Here is a 23,420-nt window from a genome sequence, read left to right as displayed (position 1 = left end):
ACCACTAAACTGGAGCCACATATTCTTTCTTTCGTTTCAATTCTAATTAATATCTATTAAGTAATGGAATGTTATGGTTGCTTCTGATATGTAAGTATATTTACATTTATTTATAGATATGTCATATTGTCAACCCCCAGATACGGGCGTCAAACGTTACAAATAAATTTTTAATTATTACTTCACAATCATTTGTTTTAAAGAGAGCTACAGAAAGAAACAATTAAGATCAAGCTTATATAATTGTGATTAAGACTTGAGCAATCATCAATTAAACTCAATGGTGTTCAAGTTCAATCGCATAATAATACAAGATCTTCCGAAGATGCAAACGCCAAATAGCGGTTTCCCTGATCGGTATCAGACTATCAGATCCCCTTTCTGACCCGAAAGGAGGGATCCGAAATAACAATCTGTGGCATGCCCTTATAACGAAAATATAATGAACATAAACACTCTCGAGAAACGACGCACTCATATCCTTAATTTCATGTTTCGAAAATCGGTGCAATAATAATGTAAAATAAATAATTTATAATTTAATTCTTAAGAAAGAATTTATATATATAAATAGAAACCTCAATACATAATTTATATAACTTTTTATATACTTTATAATTATTGACTTCTAATATACTGTTAATGTATAGTTTAAAATGATAGCCGCCAAGCGGTCAATAACCTAATTAAAGTGCTTAGATCATATATCTATAACGGATTTTACATCGACTTATCAGTAATCTATAGTTGTTGGAAAGTATATTTTTATTATCATAATCACTTTAAGGTGAAAGATATCTAGTATTCTTATCGTTCTTCATTTTATTGAAATTCATTTAACTATACAACAAAAAGATGAAATGAAAAATTAAGAATAGCAGCTGCTGAGTAAATTAATTAATTCATTAATTAGCTCAGCTTCTTTTCTCTCATTTTCTTTTCTTTTAACGTAACGTGCAATTACAAATAAAAGCGTAACGAAAGATAAGAGTCGTTTTTTCCCAAGATTGCTCATTTTATTATTTCTTTTAACCAAACACAAAATTACAAAAATAAACTATTAATTGAAAGTTAATTAGAAACTTGATTAAATATTGTCAGTTAAATATATGAATACACACATTCGCACATGTAATACGTATATACATACATCATACTATTAATATATATCCCCTGACTAGAAATAAATTAAAAAAAAAAATCTTTATGTCAACATCAATTTTATACAATGATGCGAACTACGTATCACATTATCGACACTGCTGATAAAGTTGTAGCGTCTAAAAATTGATGAAGTACGAGTCTCATCATCTAAATCGAAAATTGATGTTGAGCGCAAGTCCGCCTACATCACTTTAATTCGTAAAATTGAGATAAAATAAAATATTCTGTTTTTTTTTTATTAAGATAAAATAAAATATTCTAAATTTTTCTCAACTATCACAAACAAATTATTTGTGAAATAAATTTTATCCAGTTATAATTATTTTTGTAATCTCGTTCAGTTTTGCGTCTCTTAAATACTTAATTTTAAAACAATACATTATACAAAAAATGATTCCAATAATTTACGATACGAAGAGATATTTTTATTAATATAAAAGAAACATACAACGAAAAACGTTAAAAAAAAAAATATTTATTCAATCTATTACATGTTATTATCAAGAAACATGGTATCTCGCGGCAAATGTACGTGGGACAACAGCTATAAAACAGCGCAGATATCTGTACGGAAGTTGTTTAGTTGAACTGAGTAACATGATTATCACAGATCTTAAAAATAGACTGGAGAGAGAGACCGAGTTAGTTTATAAATTATTATATATATAAAATTATGTACATGTGTGTATAAAAGTTTATAAATTATATTATTAGTTCCATCGAGATTATTGATTACTTCTAATTATCCTGCATTACTTGTTTGATAAAATCCATAAAGTGGCTTACTCTGGTAAAAACATCAGGAAAACCAAGTGCACAAGGTTTTGTCCATGAAAATATACCTATTAATATACCATTATGTACCAAAGGATTGCCACTATCGCCCTGCGAACAATATTCTCTTTCAATTGGCATTTTAATAAAATATAATTTTATTTATTCTTTATACTATATATATACCATACATTTACACAATGTACATACACTTTAAATAATTAAATTTATAGCATATGTATATAATGAAAAAACTCATGTTTTACTTAAAAATTTAATTTAATTGTATATGTGTGTGTGTGTGTGTGTGTGTGTGTGTGTGTGTGTGTGTGTGTGTGTGTTGAATTTGATAGGAATAAATTAACACCAAAAAATTATATAAAATCACTCTTTTCTTTTAAAACAAATTTAATCTAAAAATTGCGATGTTTTATTTAATAAGGTGTGTCATAAATATTATCTTCTTGCAATATTTCTAAGTGATAAGAATATATTACTTTTTTCGCTATTATTGTATTTGAATCCTCGATCTCCTACGATAAAATTAAAAATAAAAAACTTTAAATATTCCCCAAAAAAATTTTAAATACACACATATTTAGAAATTATTAATAATTTCTACACACACAAAATATTAATTTAGTACAGCAAACTATTGTACTTTATAATTTCCGACTGCGTTGATTCGATCGTCCAGTCGTGCATCTGTGTATCCGTCCATCTGTGCAAGATTTCTCAAAAACGACTTAACTTTTTCAAATCATGTTTTTCGATAATAGATACCTTAATTTCATCGAGATATATTATATAATATATTTATATATTTTATCTTTATCATACATAAATTATATAAATTATATATAAGATAAATAATTTTAAATAATAATTAGTTATAATTTGGATCTTATATAGAATTGAGTTTCGTGTATGTTTCAATGTGTAACAACAGTAATATATTTTTGTAAAAAGTATTTGTAATATACTTTACCTTACAAGCGCCGATACCTTTCCTTTCAAATGTACAAATTTGGGAGCTGAGAATAGTAATATTTTGGTAATAGGCCTGACATACGTTATTGTCGATAATTGGCACCGAAAGTTTTTGTAAATCCCGAGATAACCAACTAAATGGATGAACACGACCCCATCCACTAATAATGGCTTGTTGTCCAATGGGTACATCGTGCGTTGCTAAAGCAATTGGCGATTGAGAGGGTGATATGCGAATTTCTTTAGCAAGCTGAAAATATAAATATATCATAAATATGTACAAAATTTCTAATTTTACTAAAGAAAATTTTTCAAAAAACAACAAGCTATATTTTACACTAAATACATTTTATTCAATATAATATTATATAAAAATGAAAAGTATTATCTTTAATTTTAATGCATCATGAATACTTTACAGCGATAATTTGGTTCTGACAAAAATCATTAATTTATTAGCTATTAATAATTTCAGCCAATTTATACCATCTATTAATAATCTTAAATTTATTAGACAGTTGCATATTCTTCATCAAATTAAATTTGCTCTTCGTGCGCAATAACATTAAAGCTTTTTATAAGAAAATATCTGTATCTTTATAGTTGTAATTTTTAAAAATTAAATTAATAAAAAAAAATTATTTTTGATTTCAATTTATCAAAAATTATGAATTTATCAAAGTTTATCTCCTACTTCAATTACTAAAAGACAAAAGGGAAGCATGCCTCACCGTGATTACAACTAGATCGGCTGTCCAAGACTTCTCAGAGCCATATACATAATCAGGATGACATTTGACATCTTTGACAGCATGTTTTTCGCCCTCTTTTAAATTAATGCTCCCAGTGTGTACACCGAGTTCTTCTGAGGGTTCATCTATCAAGCCACATATACAATGCGCTGCACTCAAGACATGCCTATCACTAATAAGCGCACCACTGCAGATATGCGAGTTGTAGTATCGTACAGACACTTGATAAGGAAACTCAGATTCGATGGCGGGCTGTCCACCAACCAAACGTTGTATACGAAATGCCCGGATCCCTTTTTCAAAAATAATATCCACGATATTTGTCACGACACATTTTATTTTAAAAAATCATGCATTTCTAATCAGTAAACTGCAAGATCCTTCAGATCTCAGATCATAGATGAGGAATTCTCTCATAAAATCCACCATTTAAGAAAACCTTTTTTTTACAGTAATTTACAGTAACTTATAAATTGTGTTTTTTAATAAGATTTATCTGTTATTTTAAATATGTCTATATAAATAATAAATATATGTCTAATATATCTCATATAATCTTAAATAAATAGCATCGATCAATAATTTACTTTAGTTCTATTTTCTTTCCTATTTTTTCTTTTTTCCTTTTGTTTCTTCTTTTACGTTAAATTGAATTCGCATCTAACTAACATATGTTCTTTTTTCTCCGTAGATGAAAATAAAAAGAATTTGTTGATTCATGTCTTCACTTACCGTAATTGATATCCAATATTAAAATAATTACCAAACTTAGAGCGGTGAGATCCATCGTCATTATTTAGAGCTAAATACTGTAAACAAATAAAATAAATAATTTGCTAAAAAAACATCTTTGCGTGAATTTATATAAATACTCGTATATATTTCTTATAATTCTTTTAGTTTTAAATAACTTAAATTTTTAATGAATAAATTATCAACAAAAACAATTTGTTGTATTAATTTTAAATGCAATTTAGAATAATTTGTAATTTTTTCATAATTTTGTTATCATTTTGAGATATCTACGAAACGTCCTTAACTAATAAGTTAACAACTCCTCTCGAAATATATATATATATAAAAGCGTTTTACTAGATGTGCGTGAGATCTATTTAACACAACTCATAAGATCTCAGATTATAATTTTTAATATCGGAATATCGAAATATATATTCTACAATAAATAAAACAAGGGCAACGAGCCAATTATAATACAAGATCCTCAATAAACGTATATATACAATATTCAAACGTTTCGACACCGATCGGGTCATTTTCAATGTAAAATAACAAAACATCTTACATACATTATCAGAAATTCAGTTAAAATATATTGTCCAATGAGAATTTGGTTATATTCATAAAATGCGGTCCATATGTAAAACTATCGAAGAGATCAAATCTCACTTTTCGCAATTCTACCATCTCATATTATCTCAATGATGTAATGTAGACAACGGTAGGAACACACAATTAACAAAATTATATTTAATAAATGTTATGTTTAATAAAAATTAATAAGCCATGATACGCATGTATGTAACATTTTGACTCAACGATGTCAAGCGACGTTTGAGATGGTAGAATTGCGAAAAGTGAGATTTGATCTCTTCGATAGTTTTACATATGGACCGCATTTTATGAATATAACCAAATTCTCATTGGACAATATATTTTAACTGAATTTCTGATAATGTATGTAAGATGTTTTGTTATTTTACATTGAAAATGACCCGATCGGTGTCGAAACGTTTGAATATTGTATATATACGTTTATTGAGGGTCTTGTATTATAATTGGCTCGTTGTCCTTGTTTTATTTATTGATTTATTCTAATTGAGCCATATTAACATTTAATTATTATATATTCTACAATTCCAAATACAATAGACAATTGAAAATTTTATCCATGGATGATTATTTCTGATTTTATACTCGCGATATATCTCAGATTTAAAAAAAAAAGCACCTCGTTTTTGTATTATATTGAATTTAATACATTGTTCGATATTTATATTTAGTTAGTACTTATTTATTACACTAAAAATAATCTAAATTGTGGTCGAAAGTGTGTAATTGTCAATTATTATTATGCGTTTTACACGTTACCATCCAGTGTCGGCTTGCATTATTGACTTATAATTATGTAATTATTGTAAAGCATTAAATAAGAATATATGCGTGTTTTAAATCTTTTTTTAATGAATGATTACGAATTTCTAGATTATTCTCATTATACCTATCTTCACTATAAATCTTGCGTGATTCGTCATACGTAACTGTAACATGCTTACTCACGCTAGTAATCTTATACATCAAAGATCTGTAATTACATTCTGTATGAATCATTGTAAGAAGAAAGATTTATAAACATATGCATATTAGTCATTTATTTTGTCCAAATTTAATTATTTATTTCATCAGAATAAAAAATGTGATAAGATAATAAATATAGTATTAAAACTCTAAAATTACTAAAAATCATCTGCGTAATTTCATATATATGACGTCATATATAAATAAATGTTGTGTCTAAAAATACAAAATAAATTATTTTAGATATCTTAGATATTTTAGAGCAAACTTTCAACAATTAGTAGACAATTGTTAAATGTGCAATAAAATGTTATTAAATTTATTTAACTCAATCTTTAATAAAAAGTCAATAGAACGTGATAAATATTAGAAAATACAGAAATGTTTTCGTAAAATTAGATTTTTAATATTTAAAATTTTAGACTCACTTAACAATTTTTATTTATTATTATGAATGATTAAACTATAACGATAATTATAGTAATTCTTATAATAACGACTCTAATTAAGTAAATTAATAGTAAAAATTAATATTCTGTATTTTATTTTTTTACTTATCAACATACAATTATCCACAACAGAATGGTTACAAGATATGTAACACAAAAATTATATTACAGGAATGTTTTATCATAATGGCAATATCACAATATTATTGCAATAAGAATGCAATAAAACGTTTACTCTCGAAAAGATCACGATGTAATAACAATGTGGTGTAACATACTTGTAAAACACATTAGCGTATGTATGTATATATGTAACATTGCATAATGAAAGTATACTGTAATTTTAAACAAAACACAAAATAAATACATATGCATACATATCATTTATCAATATTAATTAATATATAATAATAAATAATTAATTATAATGTACATAATTATATTATGTAGATTAAATCACTTGGTTGTTTACGGTAATAAATGTATTGAATACAAAATAAATTCCTGTTTCTATTCTTGTACTAATATGACCTTTATTATATACGCAGACGCGTAGATATTTATATGTAATTCACATAGCTACTACGCACATTATAAACGTATGACTCATATTTATCACAATTATCGCATTGTAATAAGTTTATTGTATTTGTCAAATGTTTATGCATATGTAATATACTACTGCATTCTTGCTGAAATTCTACATTTTCATTTCTTTACAATATTGCTGCAACATTATGTAATTTGTTATATCGCTACAGTGTAGAAAGGAATGTTAATATTATTTTATCGTTGTTATAACAAGACAGACAAAGAATTTCATACTTATGGTATAATTATCAATTAGAAAGAGAACACGATCCAAAAAAAATTGAAAAAAAGAGAAAAAAGGAAAAAAGAAGAAAGATATGTGATAAGGTAATAAATAACAATTAATATGATGGAATTAATATTATCTCAATACCACAAATAATTCTATTTTGTTATCTATTGCATTCAAAATAAATAATAAATTCAACTAATATCAATACTTTTGCCGAGATTTTTTTCGTTTTTCTATTTCAGAATTATTATTATCACTTAAATATTTAAGTATTTGATACAAATATTTAAAACATGTTTCAAACATAATTGTACAATATTATATTTGTACGTACATATTACGTTTTAAATATTATATTATATTACATTATATTTATATTATACCTACATAATATGTTTTTCAATATTGATACAAACATTTAAAATATTAATTAACGTATATATTTTAAATTAAAAAACTAATGGCGAATTCGATTGGAAGCACTAGTGCGCACTGGTGCATATTAAAGCCGTTGTAACACTGATTTAATTTGAGTATAAAAATGAAATGCAAATATTTCGAATTATGAAATACATATTTTATTTAATAGTACAATAAAATGTATTGGGTATTTCAAGATTTAATCAATTTCTATATTTATTTATAAATATATCTTTACTTATTTATAAATATATCTTTTTTTGTGTACGACGGCTTTAATATGCACCAGTGCGCACTGAGTGTATCCAATCGAATTCGCTATAAGTCATGTATATATTAAAAAAAGAAATAATGCTTATTATTCTTATCTATCTTTCAATATGAAACAATTAAAAAGTCTCGATTATAAATTTACCCGTCTGCTCCTTTTCGTACACGTTTCGATATAACGCTGCCGTCGTTATCCTATGCGTGTCGTTCCTCTATTGCGTAAAGATGTGCACCTTATTTGACGAGAACTTAACTAGATCCGCGAGATCGATCCTTGATATCCCGCGTCAAATATCGAAAGAATATACTTTCTTCACACGAGCACGTTTGTTCAACTTGGTCCAACTTGCGCACATCAATTGTCAAGCGCGCGCATAAACAGCAACGTGCGCAGCGCTGCGCGATGCGTGTGACGTGCGTGCGCGCGCACACGCGTGAGCGTCCTACGTAACCGTCGTCGGTCCGTCGCTGCGTGACGTAGCACGCAGTACGTATCGTATATGTGCATATCATATATTCGTGCACTCGCGACGCCCGCGACGTCAAGCGATCGAGTCCCATCCGTTCTGTACGTGTTTGTATGAGTCGCGTACGCACGCGCACACGTCACACACGTGCGTGTGTATGTGATGCGCGCGAGCGCGCGTGCGTTTTGTGCAACGTTAGAACGTTACGTTATCTACTCCAGCCAACGCATAGCGCATCGCCTGCTTCGTCGATTCCATTCGTCGGAGGAGAGAGAGAGAGAGAGAGAAAGAGAGAGAAAGTTCGTCATCGCGTTCACGCGTCACCTACATCTCACGACTCACGACCTGCTCATGATCGGTATCGAGTAGAATCCAATAGAATCCAGGGTGAGAACGATCTGTGCCTGTGTGGCGAATCGGCTGCTTCGAGCCGCGGTGCAATTATCTCAGCGGCGCCGTGAACAGGTTGATTTCGTCCGACCCTGTGCTGAACCTGTATTTTTGTACTCCATGGAAGGGCCATGTAACCTATGCTGTGAGTATCGACTTAGGCAATTACGATTCGCGCCTCCGACTGGCCCTCCCGGAACGCGGCAACAGGTTCGCGACCGACGCGACAGGCGAGGCCTCGGGACAGACCTCGCGGAAGCCGCGTTCCGGGAGGTTATGGGAAGACGTTCTCTCATGTAATTTCTGGCTGCACCCATCGTGTACAAAGCTTTTTCCTTGTCTCTCTTTATCTGGATTTGTTTTTTTTTTCTTGCTTTCTTTAGACACTGTGTGTTGATCGCATTGTAAAATGTAAGCAAATAAATTGATTTCACTTTCAGAGTGAAGTGTAGCAAATGGAAGGTTTTAAGGTGAAAGATGAACCGATGGATGCATTAGCCATAGACAGTCAGGTTATGGTAAACTTTTTGTATGAAACAGCAGCAGGTATATGGCATACTGCTGGCGCTGTCCAGAATCTAACATAACGATTACTTTAAGGATTGTCGTGCTTAAGGAGGAACCAGGCGACAGAACATTTGATCCAGACTACATGGAGGATATTTGCTCAGGCACTTTCGAGAAGGGCACCCTGTTTTTGCCTATCGAAAACAATGAGGTGGATTTCTCCAACGAAATGGTAAGTACATAACAATTATAACTGCATAATCTTTTTATGTAATTTTGTATCTGCTATAGATTCTAAATTTTGAGTAACGTCAACTGTTTAATAAAAATATGACTTGTTTTTATGATATTGGTTGTGCTCAATAGAAAAAGCAGCTTTGCAATTGTTATAAAATTCTTTAACGTAATTGGCCTTGCCCTTAATTCCTACTAGATCTAAATGTATAAACCAATCATATTAAAGAGTTTTACAACAGTTGCAAAGCTGCTTTTTCTGCTGAAAGCAGCCATATGTCATGTTACAATATCTTTTTTTAGGAGCTTTGTGAATTTTTACAGGTGAAGTTAGAGTTAGAAGGAGAATCGACCAGTCATCAGAACTGGTCGCAAATAGCAAATACTAATTTATGTGACAAGGAGGATGTGATGCAACGATGCTTGACTAATACAAATTTTATACAAACGCAAGACTCTGACAAGCATCATGGATTCTGTCAAAATGGGCAACAACCGAAATTCTACAAGATCCAATGCTCAATGTGCAAGAAATGGTTTCTGAATAATGATTCCATGGTAACGCATCTAAAAACGCACTGTAGTGGAAATCAATGTGAGGTCTGTCAACAAAATTTTACTGATAACTCTAGCCTGCATGCCCACATGTTAACTCACGTTGGAATGAGTCCATTAGAGTGCAACATCTGTCAAAAAAGATTCGCTTATAAATGGAGCTTAAGGAGCCACATGCAATTACATGTATTAGATAAACCTTACGATTGTGATGCGTTGCAGCAGGCTTTTATGAAGCGAGCTGGTATGAACGAACAGATAATGCCAATGGAAGACAGGCCCTTTGAATGTGATGTGTGTCACATGACGTTTAAGGAGAAAATTAATTTGAATCGACACATGACCATTCACGCGAATACGGACAAACCCTATAAATGCACGATTTGTTTCGAAGCGTTCAAGGAGAAGGCGAAATTGAACATGCATTTGCCACTCCATACGGGAAACAAACATTTCAAGTGTACATTGTGTCATAGATCGTTCGCCCAAAAAACCGCGCTCAACAATCATATGCTAGCACATAGCGGTGAGAAACCACACGCGTGTAACATTTGTGAAAAAACGTACAAGAGAAAATCAGAATTAATTAGGCATACTATGGTTCATACTGGTGAGAGACCATACGAGTGTAAAGAATGCTTAATGACTTTTCGAGAAAAAGCCAAATTGAATTCCCATATGTTGGTCCACACGGGTGAGAAACCACATGAGTGTCACGTCTGTCACAAGGCATGTGCAAGAAAGTCGGATTTGAACAGTCACATGTTATTACACACTGGCGGTCAATACGATTGCAAGGTTTGCGACAAAATCTTCACCAGGAAATCGGATCTGAATCGGCATACTCTAATACACACCGGTGAGAAACCGTTTGCGTGCAATATGTGCGACATGGCGTTCAGGGAGAAGACGCGATTAAACTCGCACATGATCATACATACAGGAGATAAGCGACACGCGTGTCACATCTGTCAGAAGACATTCAAGGAAAAGTCATCGTTGAAAAAACATATGTTAAGTCACACCGGTGACAGACCGTACGAATGTTATGTGTGTCACAAAGCTTTCACGCAGAAGACCACGTTAAATAGCCACATCCTGATTCACGCTGGTGAGAGACCATTTGAATGTAGTACTTGTCAAAAAATATGCAAAGATAAAGCAGCGTTGAAAAAGCACTTATTGGTGCACGTTAACGAAAAAACTCACGAATGTCTTATTTGTATGAAAAAATTCGCCCATAAAACAGCATTAAATAGTCACCTGTCCTCAAATCACATATCCTAACTACACGGATCTAGTCTATTACGGCTTTCTGTTTCTTTACATTGAGCACCGTATGTTTGTAGTTGTATAGCATATTTCCATGATTACACCTGTATCTGTTTTATATGCCAATAGGTCTGATAAAGTCGTATTTTTTCCTGTGTATGGACAAATAATAAATTAATTTCTAAGTAAATTGCTAACAATAAGTCACTTAATATTCCTACCTGAAAGACGAGTAAAATCGCTAAAATGTTTAAAACCCATCGTATTTAATATATGCTATCTGAGAATCAATACATTGTGAAAGCGTTATATCTACAAACTTGAATTGGACATTCAAGAAACTTTAAAAGAAAAAGAATAACAAAAAGATAAATAAGATAGGCAAATGGAAACTGAAAACTCAAAACAGATGTTCACATAAATGCTACAAAGATATTGAAATGACTGTTTCTGAAGCCTTTTTAATTTGAAAAAGACAATATAATAATAATAAAAAATTAAATATTATTGGTTGAAAACTCATAATTGAATTAAATTGTAGGATAATTATTTTAACAAATATATATATATGTATTATAATAAAAAAACAATCATATATTGTTAGATTGGTAAAAATGAGAACACAAAAAATATCTCACATAGATATTTATTTAACTCACAAGAAGAATCATATTATATTAAATAAATTTCGGGTTTCCAGGTAGTTGAGAATTAGAAGAACGTACCTGAAACAATATCATGAAATTAATTGAAATTTTTTAGTTACATTGAAATTGTCACGTACTTATGTAGCTATTTAATTAAATTTGAAACATTCAATATATTTTCGAAAATTTATTGCTTTATAAACTGCATTCCGCGTGTTACATTTTCATTACCTTTAATAATACAATTTATAAACGAACGATATTTGCAAATATACCGCATTATATAAATAACCAAGTTTCTGCACAAACATTGGCAAAGAATTTGACACAAAAATTGATTTAAAAAAATATATTATTTTCTATAAAAAGTATACCTACTATTTACCATTGAAATGAAAATTATGAGCGAAATATGACATATTAAGCTATTTTTGTTCCTGTTAATTAAAATTGTTTTTTCATTGCAGCCATATAAATTATGATATTAAAAGTGAGAGATTTTTTGCGATTTTTTGCTTGCACTATGCGAAATAAACAATTTTTTAGAAGCGTTTAATAGTATAGGTTGTAAAATATCCCAAAAATTTCATGATCTACATTTATATATTAGTAAATTTAATTTTTTTGCATGTAATCATAATAATATATGCACATAAAATAAACTTCATAATCAGAGAATTTATAGCTGTTTATTAATTCACAAACCAAAATAGAATCTCTTCAGTATATATTAACAATATCAAAGTGTCCATCTATATCAATCCATTACACATGAATATTATATATATGAGAAACTTTATACATATAGTATCTTTCTTTAATATATTTTTACTCCTTAGGATAAAGTACTATACGAATATAGTGTAACTATAGTATAATGTAACAATAATGTAGTGCAAGGAAAAAGTTTTCATATGATCTCTGTTTTCTTTATACATATAAATATTATTTAATATGATATAATACAATTTAATACGAATTATTGTGGAAACGCATAGAAGTCTTGTGGTAGACCCAGATCACCGATTCATCTTTTTTGGATTTCAATATATACCTGATCCATAACCTGGTCCCATATCGTATCTTCCCCTCATATTGTATTCTCCTTGTCTCATATTGTAACCTCTATTGTTTCCTCTGCCGCGGTTTAGGCGGCTCCCTGGGATCTCCATACCATACATGCCTTCTAAATTATATATAAAATTCAAAATTTGTAAAAAATTTCCACAAGGTTTAATTATTACATAAATTATATGGATGGTTTTCTATCATTAGTTACTGATCGTTAGTTCTCGAACAATATATAAATAACATAACATTTAAATTGGAAGCAATCCTGTCATTATTAACTTCGTCTAAGAAAATTCTGTATTAGACATCTTTAATTGATGTCAAAGAAAATGTGAGAAAAATAAAATTTCACACGATATAACTTACATCTATATAAATGATATTTTATTAATCAAAACTTTATTTCTATAAAATAGCAATAAAAATCAAAGACATCAAAATATAAATTTTATTAATTGAAACTGCTTCTATAAAATAGCATAAAAATAAAAAAATTGGCTTCCAGGATATAAATTTTATTATTGAAATTATTCTGTATATTAAATATTATATATAGAGGAAAGTCACCGATAACCGATATACCACTTTGTTTTTAGACAATATTTCTTAAACAAAAGATAAAAATACAACTTCAAAAATATAAATACAAACTAAAAAATCTTCTATCAGAGATGGTATAAGCGATTTTTATAATACTGTTTGCAATTTTGCAACAATTAAGTTTTTTGTAAGTTATGCAAAAATGAGCTCTGACAAAATGGGCTCCAAAACTGACATAGTATGCAATAATGCCAACATTCCTATTCTATAAATAAAGATATATCCTAGTCTGTAAAAGAAACTAATTTATGAAACTGTAAACATTTAAAATAACATAATATTATCAATAATACAGTCACTTTTATTTTAATTATATTACGCAATTTGCAAAAAAACATCGTAAGAATTTTCTTCTCGGATTCATAGAATTTGTTTTTAGCTGATAGAAATAAGCCACAAATATATGAGTTATGAGTTTGTACTTCTTTAATTAGCTAAACAGTTTTTATTAGTATTAATAAGATGCTAGTTAATTTCTAAGAAATAAGGGGATGTCGCTTTAGGAGACCTATGTCAGTATCAGTGTCCTTCCTCTCTCTCTATATATATATAATTAGTTATATATATATAGTATATATCTATATAAATATATAGTTTTATATATATATAACTAATAATAGAATTACACCATGGTGTCGCTATTATTTCCATTGATCATATACTCTTTAATGAGTATTCTCATTATATAAATAATAATAAGACTTACGCATCTGTGCGTTAGATAGTTGAATTAATAATATTAATAGAGTAGAAATTAATATGATGATCTTCATGATGCTTGTAAACTGGAGAAGGTTCCTCAAGAAACACACAGTGGAGCCCGGAAGAAAGACTGAATCTATGAAACTAAAAACGTCCTTTTATACATTTCTCAGCGCGAGTTGTAATTACTTCTACGTCGTAAGAATATTAAGGATAATAGCTCGCTCATTAACATATACTGGGTGTTTAATTCGTTGATCATCCATTCCCTCAGATAATAAGATCAAGTATTACTGTCTATGTCATGGAAAATTAAGAGCCCCTATTTGTATTGATTTAAGGACTTAATTATGGAATCTATCTTGCTTAGAATAACAATATGGCAAAGATAAACGATAAAGCAAAAATATTGAAAATTAACGTTTTTTAACGGACTATAGAGTCGTAACTCTATGGAATGGAATATTACATTGCCAATTATTGAAATAACTGATAATAAGGACTCGTGACGTAAGTCGTTATTATACACGTTATTCTGAGAAATCTATTTATTTTTTCATCAGTTAACTAACAATAAGATATGTACAAAGGGAAAATTTTATCTACTCGTATCAATTACAATAAATAAGCGATACGTCAAATAAATATAAAATCTCTTTATACATCAAGCTTTACATGACAGACATTAAGCATTTTATGATTAAGTGTCGAGACATCAAAATATATTATAATATATTTCAAAATTATGTCGTCTGTATTTATTATACTTTAATATTCATCTTTCGATTAAACTGGTTAACCCTTCACGTCGATAGGATGATTTCCTGACCAGCCTGCAATAATATTTTAATATTTTAATATTCTTTCCTACAATTTAGATTAAATAATTACATCTCTCTCTGAATACACGTTTAAAAAAATAATCCTATTGGAAACTTACTTCCGGCATTACTACTGGCAAAAGCAGAGGCACCACTGGAAGCCCAGGAATTAAGTCCTTGATTTTGCGCTCCAGGAGACAAATTTCCACCAAAATTATTGGCGGATCCTACGAATACAAAATTATTTAATAGATTTCCACACTGCTAAGAGCTTTTAAGCCACATATCCTCAAATAAAATAAGTAAGAACTTGTTTAAAAGTAATTGATAAACTCAACAACATTTTATCTTTGACAAAATTTGTTCGGCATAATATTATTTAAATTTAACTTTTGTTTATAAATATTTCAAATATTATAAAATATACAAATCTTGTTAAATAGCTGAATTGTTACAAACTGCTGACATTTGCTATTATCTTATAATAGACAGAAATGCATTAAGAAACATTGCTAGATATTATTGATATGGTAAATTAATTATGGTCAATGCGAATTGTGTGTATATGTGTATAACAGCTTTCGTAGTCAAAGAACGGAAACGGATACCTGGAACCGGCGCTTACTATTAATTAAGACGCTGCTATCTTTGATTTATGCATCATTGTACGAAGAAACGCATCAATCACACGCGTATTTCCAATCCTTCGTAATGCAAACGTGGTTGACCTTGAGGCCATTTTTCCCATTGTAAAAGAGAGATTACGTTCTTATCTCGCATATATTCGTTTCGTTTCAAAAAATACCGCTACAATGTCTCGCTAAAGCGTGATATTAGCCGTGAGAAAAAACTTGCATTGGTATGATCTACTTGACATCGCGGGGATATAAATGCTGTGGAATTATGAACGCATCGTTGACTTGATTTATGATCGGCACACACTCCCTCGTTCTAATCTTAATGATCGTGTGGCTTGTTAACGCAACGCTGGTTATCCAATTTTAAACAGTCGTTCGTTTGCCTGTTCATTTTCGGATCACAGTCTTAATTTGAATATAAATAAAAAAGCGAAATTTCTGTTAAGTACATTTAATCAATATCATTTTATCGTTTTCAATAAGTTTTATTACTGTTCGTGTCCATAGTGTATAGTTATCATATTTTGAGATCCAATGTTTGCAATAATATATCTTATAAACGAAAAGATTTTTTTAATTTAAAAATAATTGCAAAATATTATACTCTAATTTATAATTTTCATGATTTTATGGATAGTATTGATTATATATTTTCTATTTTTAAAACGTGACGTTTTCTAGCTATTGAAAGTAAATCGCACTTTCAAATTTTTTTTACAGAATTGTATTTTGCGAAATGTCCACCGTTAAATCATTTTTGCAAGTAACAAACCTGGTGCGCCGGGAAAAGAGTCGGCAAAACTGGAGCTGGAAGCTTGAGCAGAACTGAAAGATCCAGCGTAAGCTCTCGCTTGAGCACCGCTAACGGATGCCGCTAAATTATTCCCTCCTGGATGATCTGCGCCGACAGTGAATCCCCCAATTCCAGAATTCCCACCAGGAACATTGCCAATGCCTCCTGGATTTCCAGTACCAGTTCCAACATTTCCGCCAAATGCTCCTCCTGGGTGTTTGCCACCTGCGTAGCTTCCACTACCGGGTGTCCCACAACCAAACAAACCCAGCTTACATTGTACTGGATTAGGACCTTGAGGATTACTTCCTGATCCAGGATAACTTCCTGGTGTTCCCGATCCAGGATAATTTCCTGGTGTTCTTGATCCGGGATAATTTTCTGGTGTTCCCGATCCAGGATAATTTTCTGGTGTTCCCGAGCTAGGGAAACTTCCTGATACTCCTGATCCAGGATAATTTCCTGGTGTCCCTGAGCCAGGATAATTTCCTGGTGTTCCCGATCCAGGATAATTTCCTGGTGTCCCTGAACCAGGATAATTTCCTTGTGTTCCTGAGCTAGGATAATTTCCTGGTGTTCCCGATCCAGGATAATTTCCTGGTGTCCCTGAACCAGGATAATTTCCTTGTGTTCCTGAGCCAGGATAATTTCCTGGTGTTCCCGATCCAGGATAATTTCCTGGTGTTCCCGATCCAGGATAATTTCCTGGTGTTCCTGAACCAGGGAAACTTCCTGGTGTTCCTGATCTATCTGGATATTTACCGTATGACGGACCACCTGAACCGCCACTTCCACCTATCAAAGGTGTAAGGAAAGGATTATTTCCTTTTGGTATCTTTTCTTCAAGCGGAATTACACCTTCGTTAGGATTAGCACTGTTATCTCCTCTTCTATTGTCATTATTCAGGAAAAGATTTTTTTGACCAACAGGCTTTGTTTCTTCATGAGGAATCACATTTCTATCATTATATGAGTTGCTATATTCAGGCTTAGGACGATTCCAACTTGAATCGAGAAAAGGATTTCCTGGACCAATTGGTTTATTATTTGCATTTGCAATCCAAGGATCTGAAATACTGCTTGGAGTACTGCCTAAACAGTGGATTAAGATACAACTAACGTTTATATGTATTTCTTGACACTATTAATATATATTTTTATAAATTAAAAATTTAATTTATTATACTATTGAAATTTGAGACATTAATATCGTAATATTTTAGAAAATTTAATCATATAATATATATTTCATATAATAAATATGTATATATGTATATCATATTTCATATAATTTACATATGATGAACTCTATATGTATATATTATTTTATATGATGAATTGCTCCTAAACATAAATTATTGTTACGAAAGATTTTCTTATATTTTTTTTAGTTATGAACTATTATTGTTTTATATAATACATACTATTGTTTTCACCATAAAAGTGAAAAAAATATAATTTATAAAAATGATAAAGATTTAATTAAAATTTTCAAATATTAATGCACATACTTCTAGTTCCATATAAGAATGGATTTGCTGAATTCCATGACACAGGATTTTCCGGTGTTGTACTTGCACCTTTAATAAAAATTAAAATTTAGCTTTAATCATATTTACAACTATCAAACAGCTAGTATTTCTTGTATTATTTTACGTATTGCTTAAAGGATAAATATTAAAATATTTAGTCATTTATATAATGCGTAAAATAACGTTAGCTATCTAAACAGTTAAATATTTAATCAATTTATAAATATTATTTTTCTCTTATTTTTCTTACCTTGCGTTCCAGGATAAACTGGCCTAATACCAGTTCCGGTATTTTGAGGTGAATATGCTGCTCCAATATTTGGAACATTTCCATCGCCAATTCCAGCGGGATAATATGTTTTATTAACACCACTAGGACCTATTACTCCTCCACACAATCCCTGTGCTGGTACATTATCTCTTCCACTACAACCGCTATTGCAATTATAATTCCCACAACATCCTCCACAATTACTACCTCCTTGCAAATCAGTGGCACCTCCACAATTTCCACCTGGCCCGCATCCAGGTTCACTTCCAGATCCAGATTGTACCTGGCCTGGCCATGCCCCACTTCCATCTCCAGGTTGCTTGCTAGGCCAAGCTCCACTTCCACTTGCTGGTTGTCTGGAAGGCCATGTTCCACTTCCTTGAGGTTGCTTAGCAGGCAAAATACCTGGAGAATATCTACCAGGCGTAATTCCACTTCCATCTCCAGGTTTTCCACTAGACCAAGGTCTAGTGCCACTACTGGGCTGTCCTCCAGGCCAGGTACCACTTTCAATATTAGGATATGTACCATGAGGAACAAGTCCATAAGCAGGTTTAGTACTTCCGATAGAACCTTTAACCCCGGGAGTATAACTTGAACTTCCTCTGTACGCCGGTGTTGTACCATATAATGAGGTAGTCGTAGTTATGCTGGGAGTGCTGTATATACCAGGAGACGTTCCAAACGCACTTGCACCAGCACTTGCAATTGCGCTACTACTTCCAATATTAAAATTAGGTTGTTTTGGTCCTGTTCTGTCGTATGGAGCAGATAATATAGAACTTGGGGTGCTAACATGACTAAACGGAGTTTTAGTCGTTCCAAATTCAGTATTTAACGTTGGAAATCCAACATGAGGTGTAGTTCCTATGCCATGCCAAGTGCTACTTCCACTTCCAGTCTGACCTAACCAGGAAGTAGTACTTCCATAACTCGGTTTCGTGACACCCGGATGATAAGCACCGCTTGGTGATCCTGGTGATTTTCTAGGAGCAAATGGATCAGTTTGGGATCCAGGAACAGTTTTAGGTGAATCGATTCCTTCATATGGTCCTTTAGTAGTTCCGATAGTATTTATTATAGTTGTGGGCGTACTATAAGAACCAGGTCTGGGTTTGTTATAACCTCCTAGGCCATAATTACTGTCAGTGCTAGAAGGTGCTCGATCTGTCCCATCATATGGCCTTTGTGATGCTTGAGTATTTGCTGGTTTATGGAGATCAAATGGATGATCTTTTCTTCCAAAGTTAGAGGTTGCTCCATAAGGGCTTCCAACACCAGATGTTGCTCCAGCATAAGCGCCAGCATATGTGCCTGTATAACAAGTAGAAGCATTTTATATTAACATTCTAAAAAAATTCATGTTGACAGATATTCACCGTTTCTAATGTATCCGTTCAATATATAAATTATATTTTGTATCATTTTCTTATTCATCTTACTGCATAATAATTACAATATTATTTGTACTAATATTAATGAGCAATAAGAATATTGAATTATAAACACGCACTTTGTGTTGCAGGTTGTCCGTAAGGCCTATTCTGATTTTCCTGCGGATTTCTGTAACTTGGAGAAGATATGCCACTTCCTGCATATGGTATCGCGGAAGAAGAACTGCTCGGGAATTGATTGATGGGCCATCCTTGTCCGGATTTTGTCGTTGCGTCAAAGTTTGGGACAGGTGCACCAGGTCTCTGTGAAGAAGGATATCTGCCGTCGTGTCTACCGTCCCAAGCGGGTTTTGGCGAAGAGCCAAAACTACTAGGTGTTGTCCCTCGGTTCCAGTCTGGCCAAGGGCTCGGTGTTGTTCCAAAAGCGCCTGCGGTTACGCTATCGTATCCGGGTTTTGACGCATCAGCGAATGGAGTATTCCAGCTGGATCCAGGTTTTGGAGTACTTTCATAATCACTGATTGGCCTTGAATATCCTGTGCTCGGATAGTTGATACCGCCTAAAGGACCGCCAGGACTACCGCCTAAAGAACCGCCAGGGCTACCGCCTAAAGGACCGCCAGGGCTACCGCCTCCCCCATCAACGTAAACGCCCGTAGGACCAGTCTTATGTACACCAGGTGGATGCGACCCTGGTTTGTGTCCTGTACCAGGACCTTGGTGATGCACTTTATGGGGTCTGTATTGACCATCATCGCATTCATCCCCATCGTTTTCATCTCCCTCCTCTTCCGGCTCATCCCGCTCCCAGTAATCATCGTTCTCCCATTTGCATTTAGAGCAATCATTGTTCTTATTATAGCCGTGACCTCCGCCTTTTATTCCATGATCATAGCTGGCACCTTGTCCGGAAGGCGTGCCATAAGATTTTACACCACGGTTAGCATTATTGTCGTGGGGAAAACCGGTGCTGTCGTAGCTACGAATTCCCTTATGTCTATCGTGAGCACCAGGAATATTTTCTGTGTCTTCAAGCACACTGGTGCTGCTTAATGCAGATGCCTGGTAAAAATTTTTCTCATAAAATATTTTATAATTTTTTATATGAACAATTTGTAAATAATTATGTGAAATTATGAGAAATTTTGAAAAAATTTAAAAAAAAAAATTATAAAAAAAATTGTTATCATGTATATGAGAAAATATGAGAAATGAAATACTTTATATAAGAAAATATGAAAAAATACGACATATTTAGAAAAAGAAAATCATACAAATAATGGCAAAATATAGAGAAAAAATCATATTTTCTTATATAAAGTATTTAATTTCTCATATTTTCTCATATACGTTTGATGAGTATTTATGAGTATTTATGAGAAAGCGATCATTTTATGAGTAAATATGACATGCTATCTGTAAAATTATGAGAAATTATGAGAAAAATTTTTATTACATACACTGGCTCCAGCGTATGCACCGGCGTATGCACCAGTTGATACACTATCTAAAAAAATAAATACATAAGTCATTTTTAGTAATGTTTAAACTATGATATATGTGAGTATACCTTTTTGTTTCTTCGCTTTTTTTTATTTATATAAAATTTTGAAAATTACAATCGTCAAGTTATAAACTTCATGCACTTAATATTCATTCTACGTATAGTAATGTCTATTAATGTCACCGAAACATTCTCACGTAGAATAATCGAGTATCATTGTAATGAATAAAGGTTCGGATATAAAATGTTGAAATTTATATAGCACGCAATAAGAGAATACACATATATATATATATATATATATGACTCTATTCTCACAGAAACAAAATTGACTGGATACTTTTCATTTGTCTGCAATAACTTTCTGGACGAAGGTTGTAAATTTTTGTCCATAATTCGTAACAGAAAATATTACACAATACACGTGAAAACAATTGTACTCCTCCGCAAATAGGCCAACAACCATATATGTAATTATGACGTTATGGCACCAAGGAGATGTGGCCTCCAATATTATTTATAAAGATGATTTCATTGAGTTGTACACAAAGGAGGAATAAATATACATACTAAAAGTATCGCTATTGCTTTCATTGTCTATTCATGCACGTGTACTTGAAATTTAGACAGTACAAGTTTATAATTATAATTTTGACAGATTACAATGAATTAAAAATTTAATCAGATATAAAAAATGCTTTCCCAAGCAGTTTTGATTATAAATTATATTATAGTCTCATTAATTATTATAAATTATATATATTTTTATAACTATATTAATAATTATCAATTATTAAAATAATGTGATTGTTTTTTTACAAATTAATTAATAATATATTTGCTCAAAATTTATTTTATTCGTATCTATCTTACACAATGCAAAACAAAAGAAGAGACAGATAAAATTGTCAGTAAAAAAAACTTATTTAATAAATAGGTGAGTATTTAAAAGATTAATTTTTTCATATAAATGCACGTGCAATCATACTTCGATTTAAAAATATGACTCGCCTGATTGGGCGCGTGCACGACAAATATTTATATAAAACTAAAATAGATTTTATAATGGGAAGCTACCTGAGCCGGCGAGAAACGCGCATGCGAAAAACACCGCCAGAGAACATTGCAAGCTGCGGATCCACATCTCAGCGATCTCGGCGGAGGCCGGCTCGCGAATGTTGCTTTACCGATTGCTTCGTTTACACTGCGGCGCCGAGTGCCGATCCATTGCCAAGAGTATCCTGATCGAAAGCTCATATATATAATGAGGATATCCCCAACAGTGAAAGGGACGCCGCGGATCCCGAATGCCGCCGCGAGCGATTCGCGAAGGTGGCATCCTCAGCAGCGCAGCACAGCCAGAGACATTCGTACATTGTCGAACAATGAGTAATTATTGTTTCTACTATTTACTACTACCAGACAAACGATCAGATACTAATAGAAACAGTATATACGATGTAGTAAAACGGTAGAACTGGTTTGAGATGGTCCATTATAGCCGGAGTACGTCATCGTTCTTTAGGAGTTTCCCCGAGAGAGACTTCAATGCTTGTCACGTTTACGCATCCTGTATGGCATGCTATGAGCGAATGCTGCGAATCCGTGCACGTTTTATATTAATCTCGTACAAGGAATTCTCAAAGTCTTTTTCACTTACCGTATCTTCTATCAAGATATCAATGTTAATTTAATATACATATTCATCAAACATACTATTTTTTGTTAAAAAAAAAATGAATCCGAGTCCTTTAACTTATATACTTGTTGATATAATAATATAAAATAATAGAATTTATTTTTTCCTTTTAAGAGCAAAGATATTTATTTAAAGCTGTTGACGTTACATTGGATATTTTAAAAACTGATAAATATCAATAAATTTCTATCTAAAACCTATAGAGAATACTATTTATATTTTTATGTGCCATCTATTTTCATATATATATATATTTTATAAACATATGTTTTTTAATTCTTCAAATATGTATCATATTATACAGTATATACGAGTAGGCCATTTTAATCAATACTCGCGAATATCTCGTCAGATAAGCAAGATAG

General features: G+C 31.7%; 3 protein-coding genes across 7 annotated transcripts; 1 reads left to right on the top strand and 2 right to left on the bottom strand.

The window, feature by feature from the left end:
* Positions 1-1,902: 1,902 nt before the first annotated feature.
* On the bottom strand, positions 1,903-4,109 carry LOC108722877 (chymotrypsin-2). The gene is made up of 4 exons (XM_018448221.1): positions 4,052-4,109; positions 3,660-3,973; positions 2,927-3,178; positions 1,903-2,049 (listed from the first exon to the last, which is right to left on the bottom strand). The coding sequence occupies exons 1-4, from the start codon at positions 4,107-4,109 to the stop codon at positions 1,903-1,905; spliced, it is 771 nt and encodes a 256-aa protein (XP_018303723.1).
* Positions 4,110-8,817: 4,708 nt separating this feature from the next.
* On the top strand, positions 8,818-11,583 carry LOC108722999 (zinc finger protein OZF). 4 transcript variants are annotated; one of them, XM_018448430.1, is made up of 4 exons: positions 8,818-8,964; positions 9,199-9,205; positions 9,416-9,554; positions 9,860-11,582. In XM_018448430.1, the coding sequence occupies exons 3-4, from the start codon at positions 9,468-9,470 to the stop codon at positions 11,396-11,398; spliced, it is 1,626 nt and encodes a 541-aa protein (XP_018303932.1). In that variant the 5' UTR covers positions 8,818-8,964; positions 9,199-9,205; positions 9,416-9,467; the 3' UTR covers positions 11,399-11,582. The 4 variants fall into 4 exon arrangements, with proteins under 4 accessions (XP_018303932.1, XP_018303929.1, XP_018303931.1 ...); XM_018448427.1 differs by lacking the exon at positions 9,199-9,205 and adding an exon at positions 9,256-9,344 and having other exon boundaries at positions 8,885-8,960; positions 9,860-11,583; XM_018448429.1 differs by lacking the exon at positions 9,199-9,205 and adding an exon at positions 9,256-9,344 and having other exon boundaries at positions 8,885-8,960; positions 9,881-11,582.
* A 3,479-nt stretch (positions 11,584-15,062) lies between these two features.
* LOC108722997 (collagen alpha-2(IV) chain) lies at positions 15,063-22,595 on the bottom strand. 2 transcript variants are annotated; one of them, XM_018448422.1, is made up of 8 exons: positions 22,434-22,595; positions 21,313-21,359; positions 19,972-20,914; positions 18,438-19,772; positions 18,167-18,235; positions 16,635-17,747; positions 15,344-15,451; positions 15,063-15,236 (listed from the first exon to the last, which is right to left on the bottom strand). In XM_018448422.1, exons 1-8 carry the CDS (start codon positions 22,498-22,500, stop codon positions 15,199-15,201), a joined length of 3,720 nt encoding a protein of 1,239 aa, XP_018303924.1. In that variant the 5' UTR covers positions 22,501-22,595; the 3' UTR covers positions 15,063-15,198. The 2 variants fall into 2 exon arrangements, with proteins under 2 accessions (XP_018303924.1, XP_018303925.1); XM_018448423.1 differs by having other exon boundaries at positions 16,644-17,747.
* Positions 22,596-23,420: the final 825 nt, after the last annotated feature.

This window comes from Mycetomoellerius zeteki, unplaced genomic scaffold, assembly GCF_001594055.1.
Source record: "Mycetomoellerius zeteki isolate Tzet28-1 unplaced genomic scaffold, Tzet1.0 scaffold221, whole genome shotgun sequence".
In the NCBI taxonomy this organism is placed as follows: domain Eukaryota; kingdom Metazoa; phylum Arthropoda; class Insecta; order Hymenoptera; family Formicidae; genus Mycetomoellerius; species Mycetomoellerius zeteki.
The sequence above is the reverse complement of the archived record's forward strand: the minus strand, read 5'-3'. Positions and strand labels throughout refer to the sequence as shown.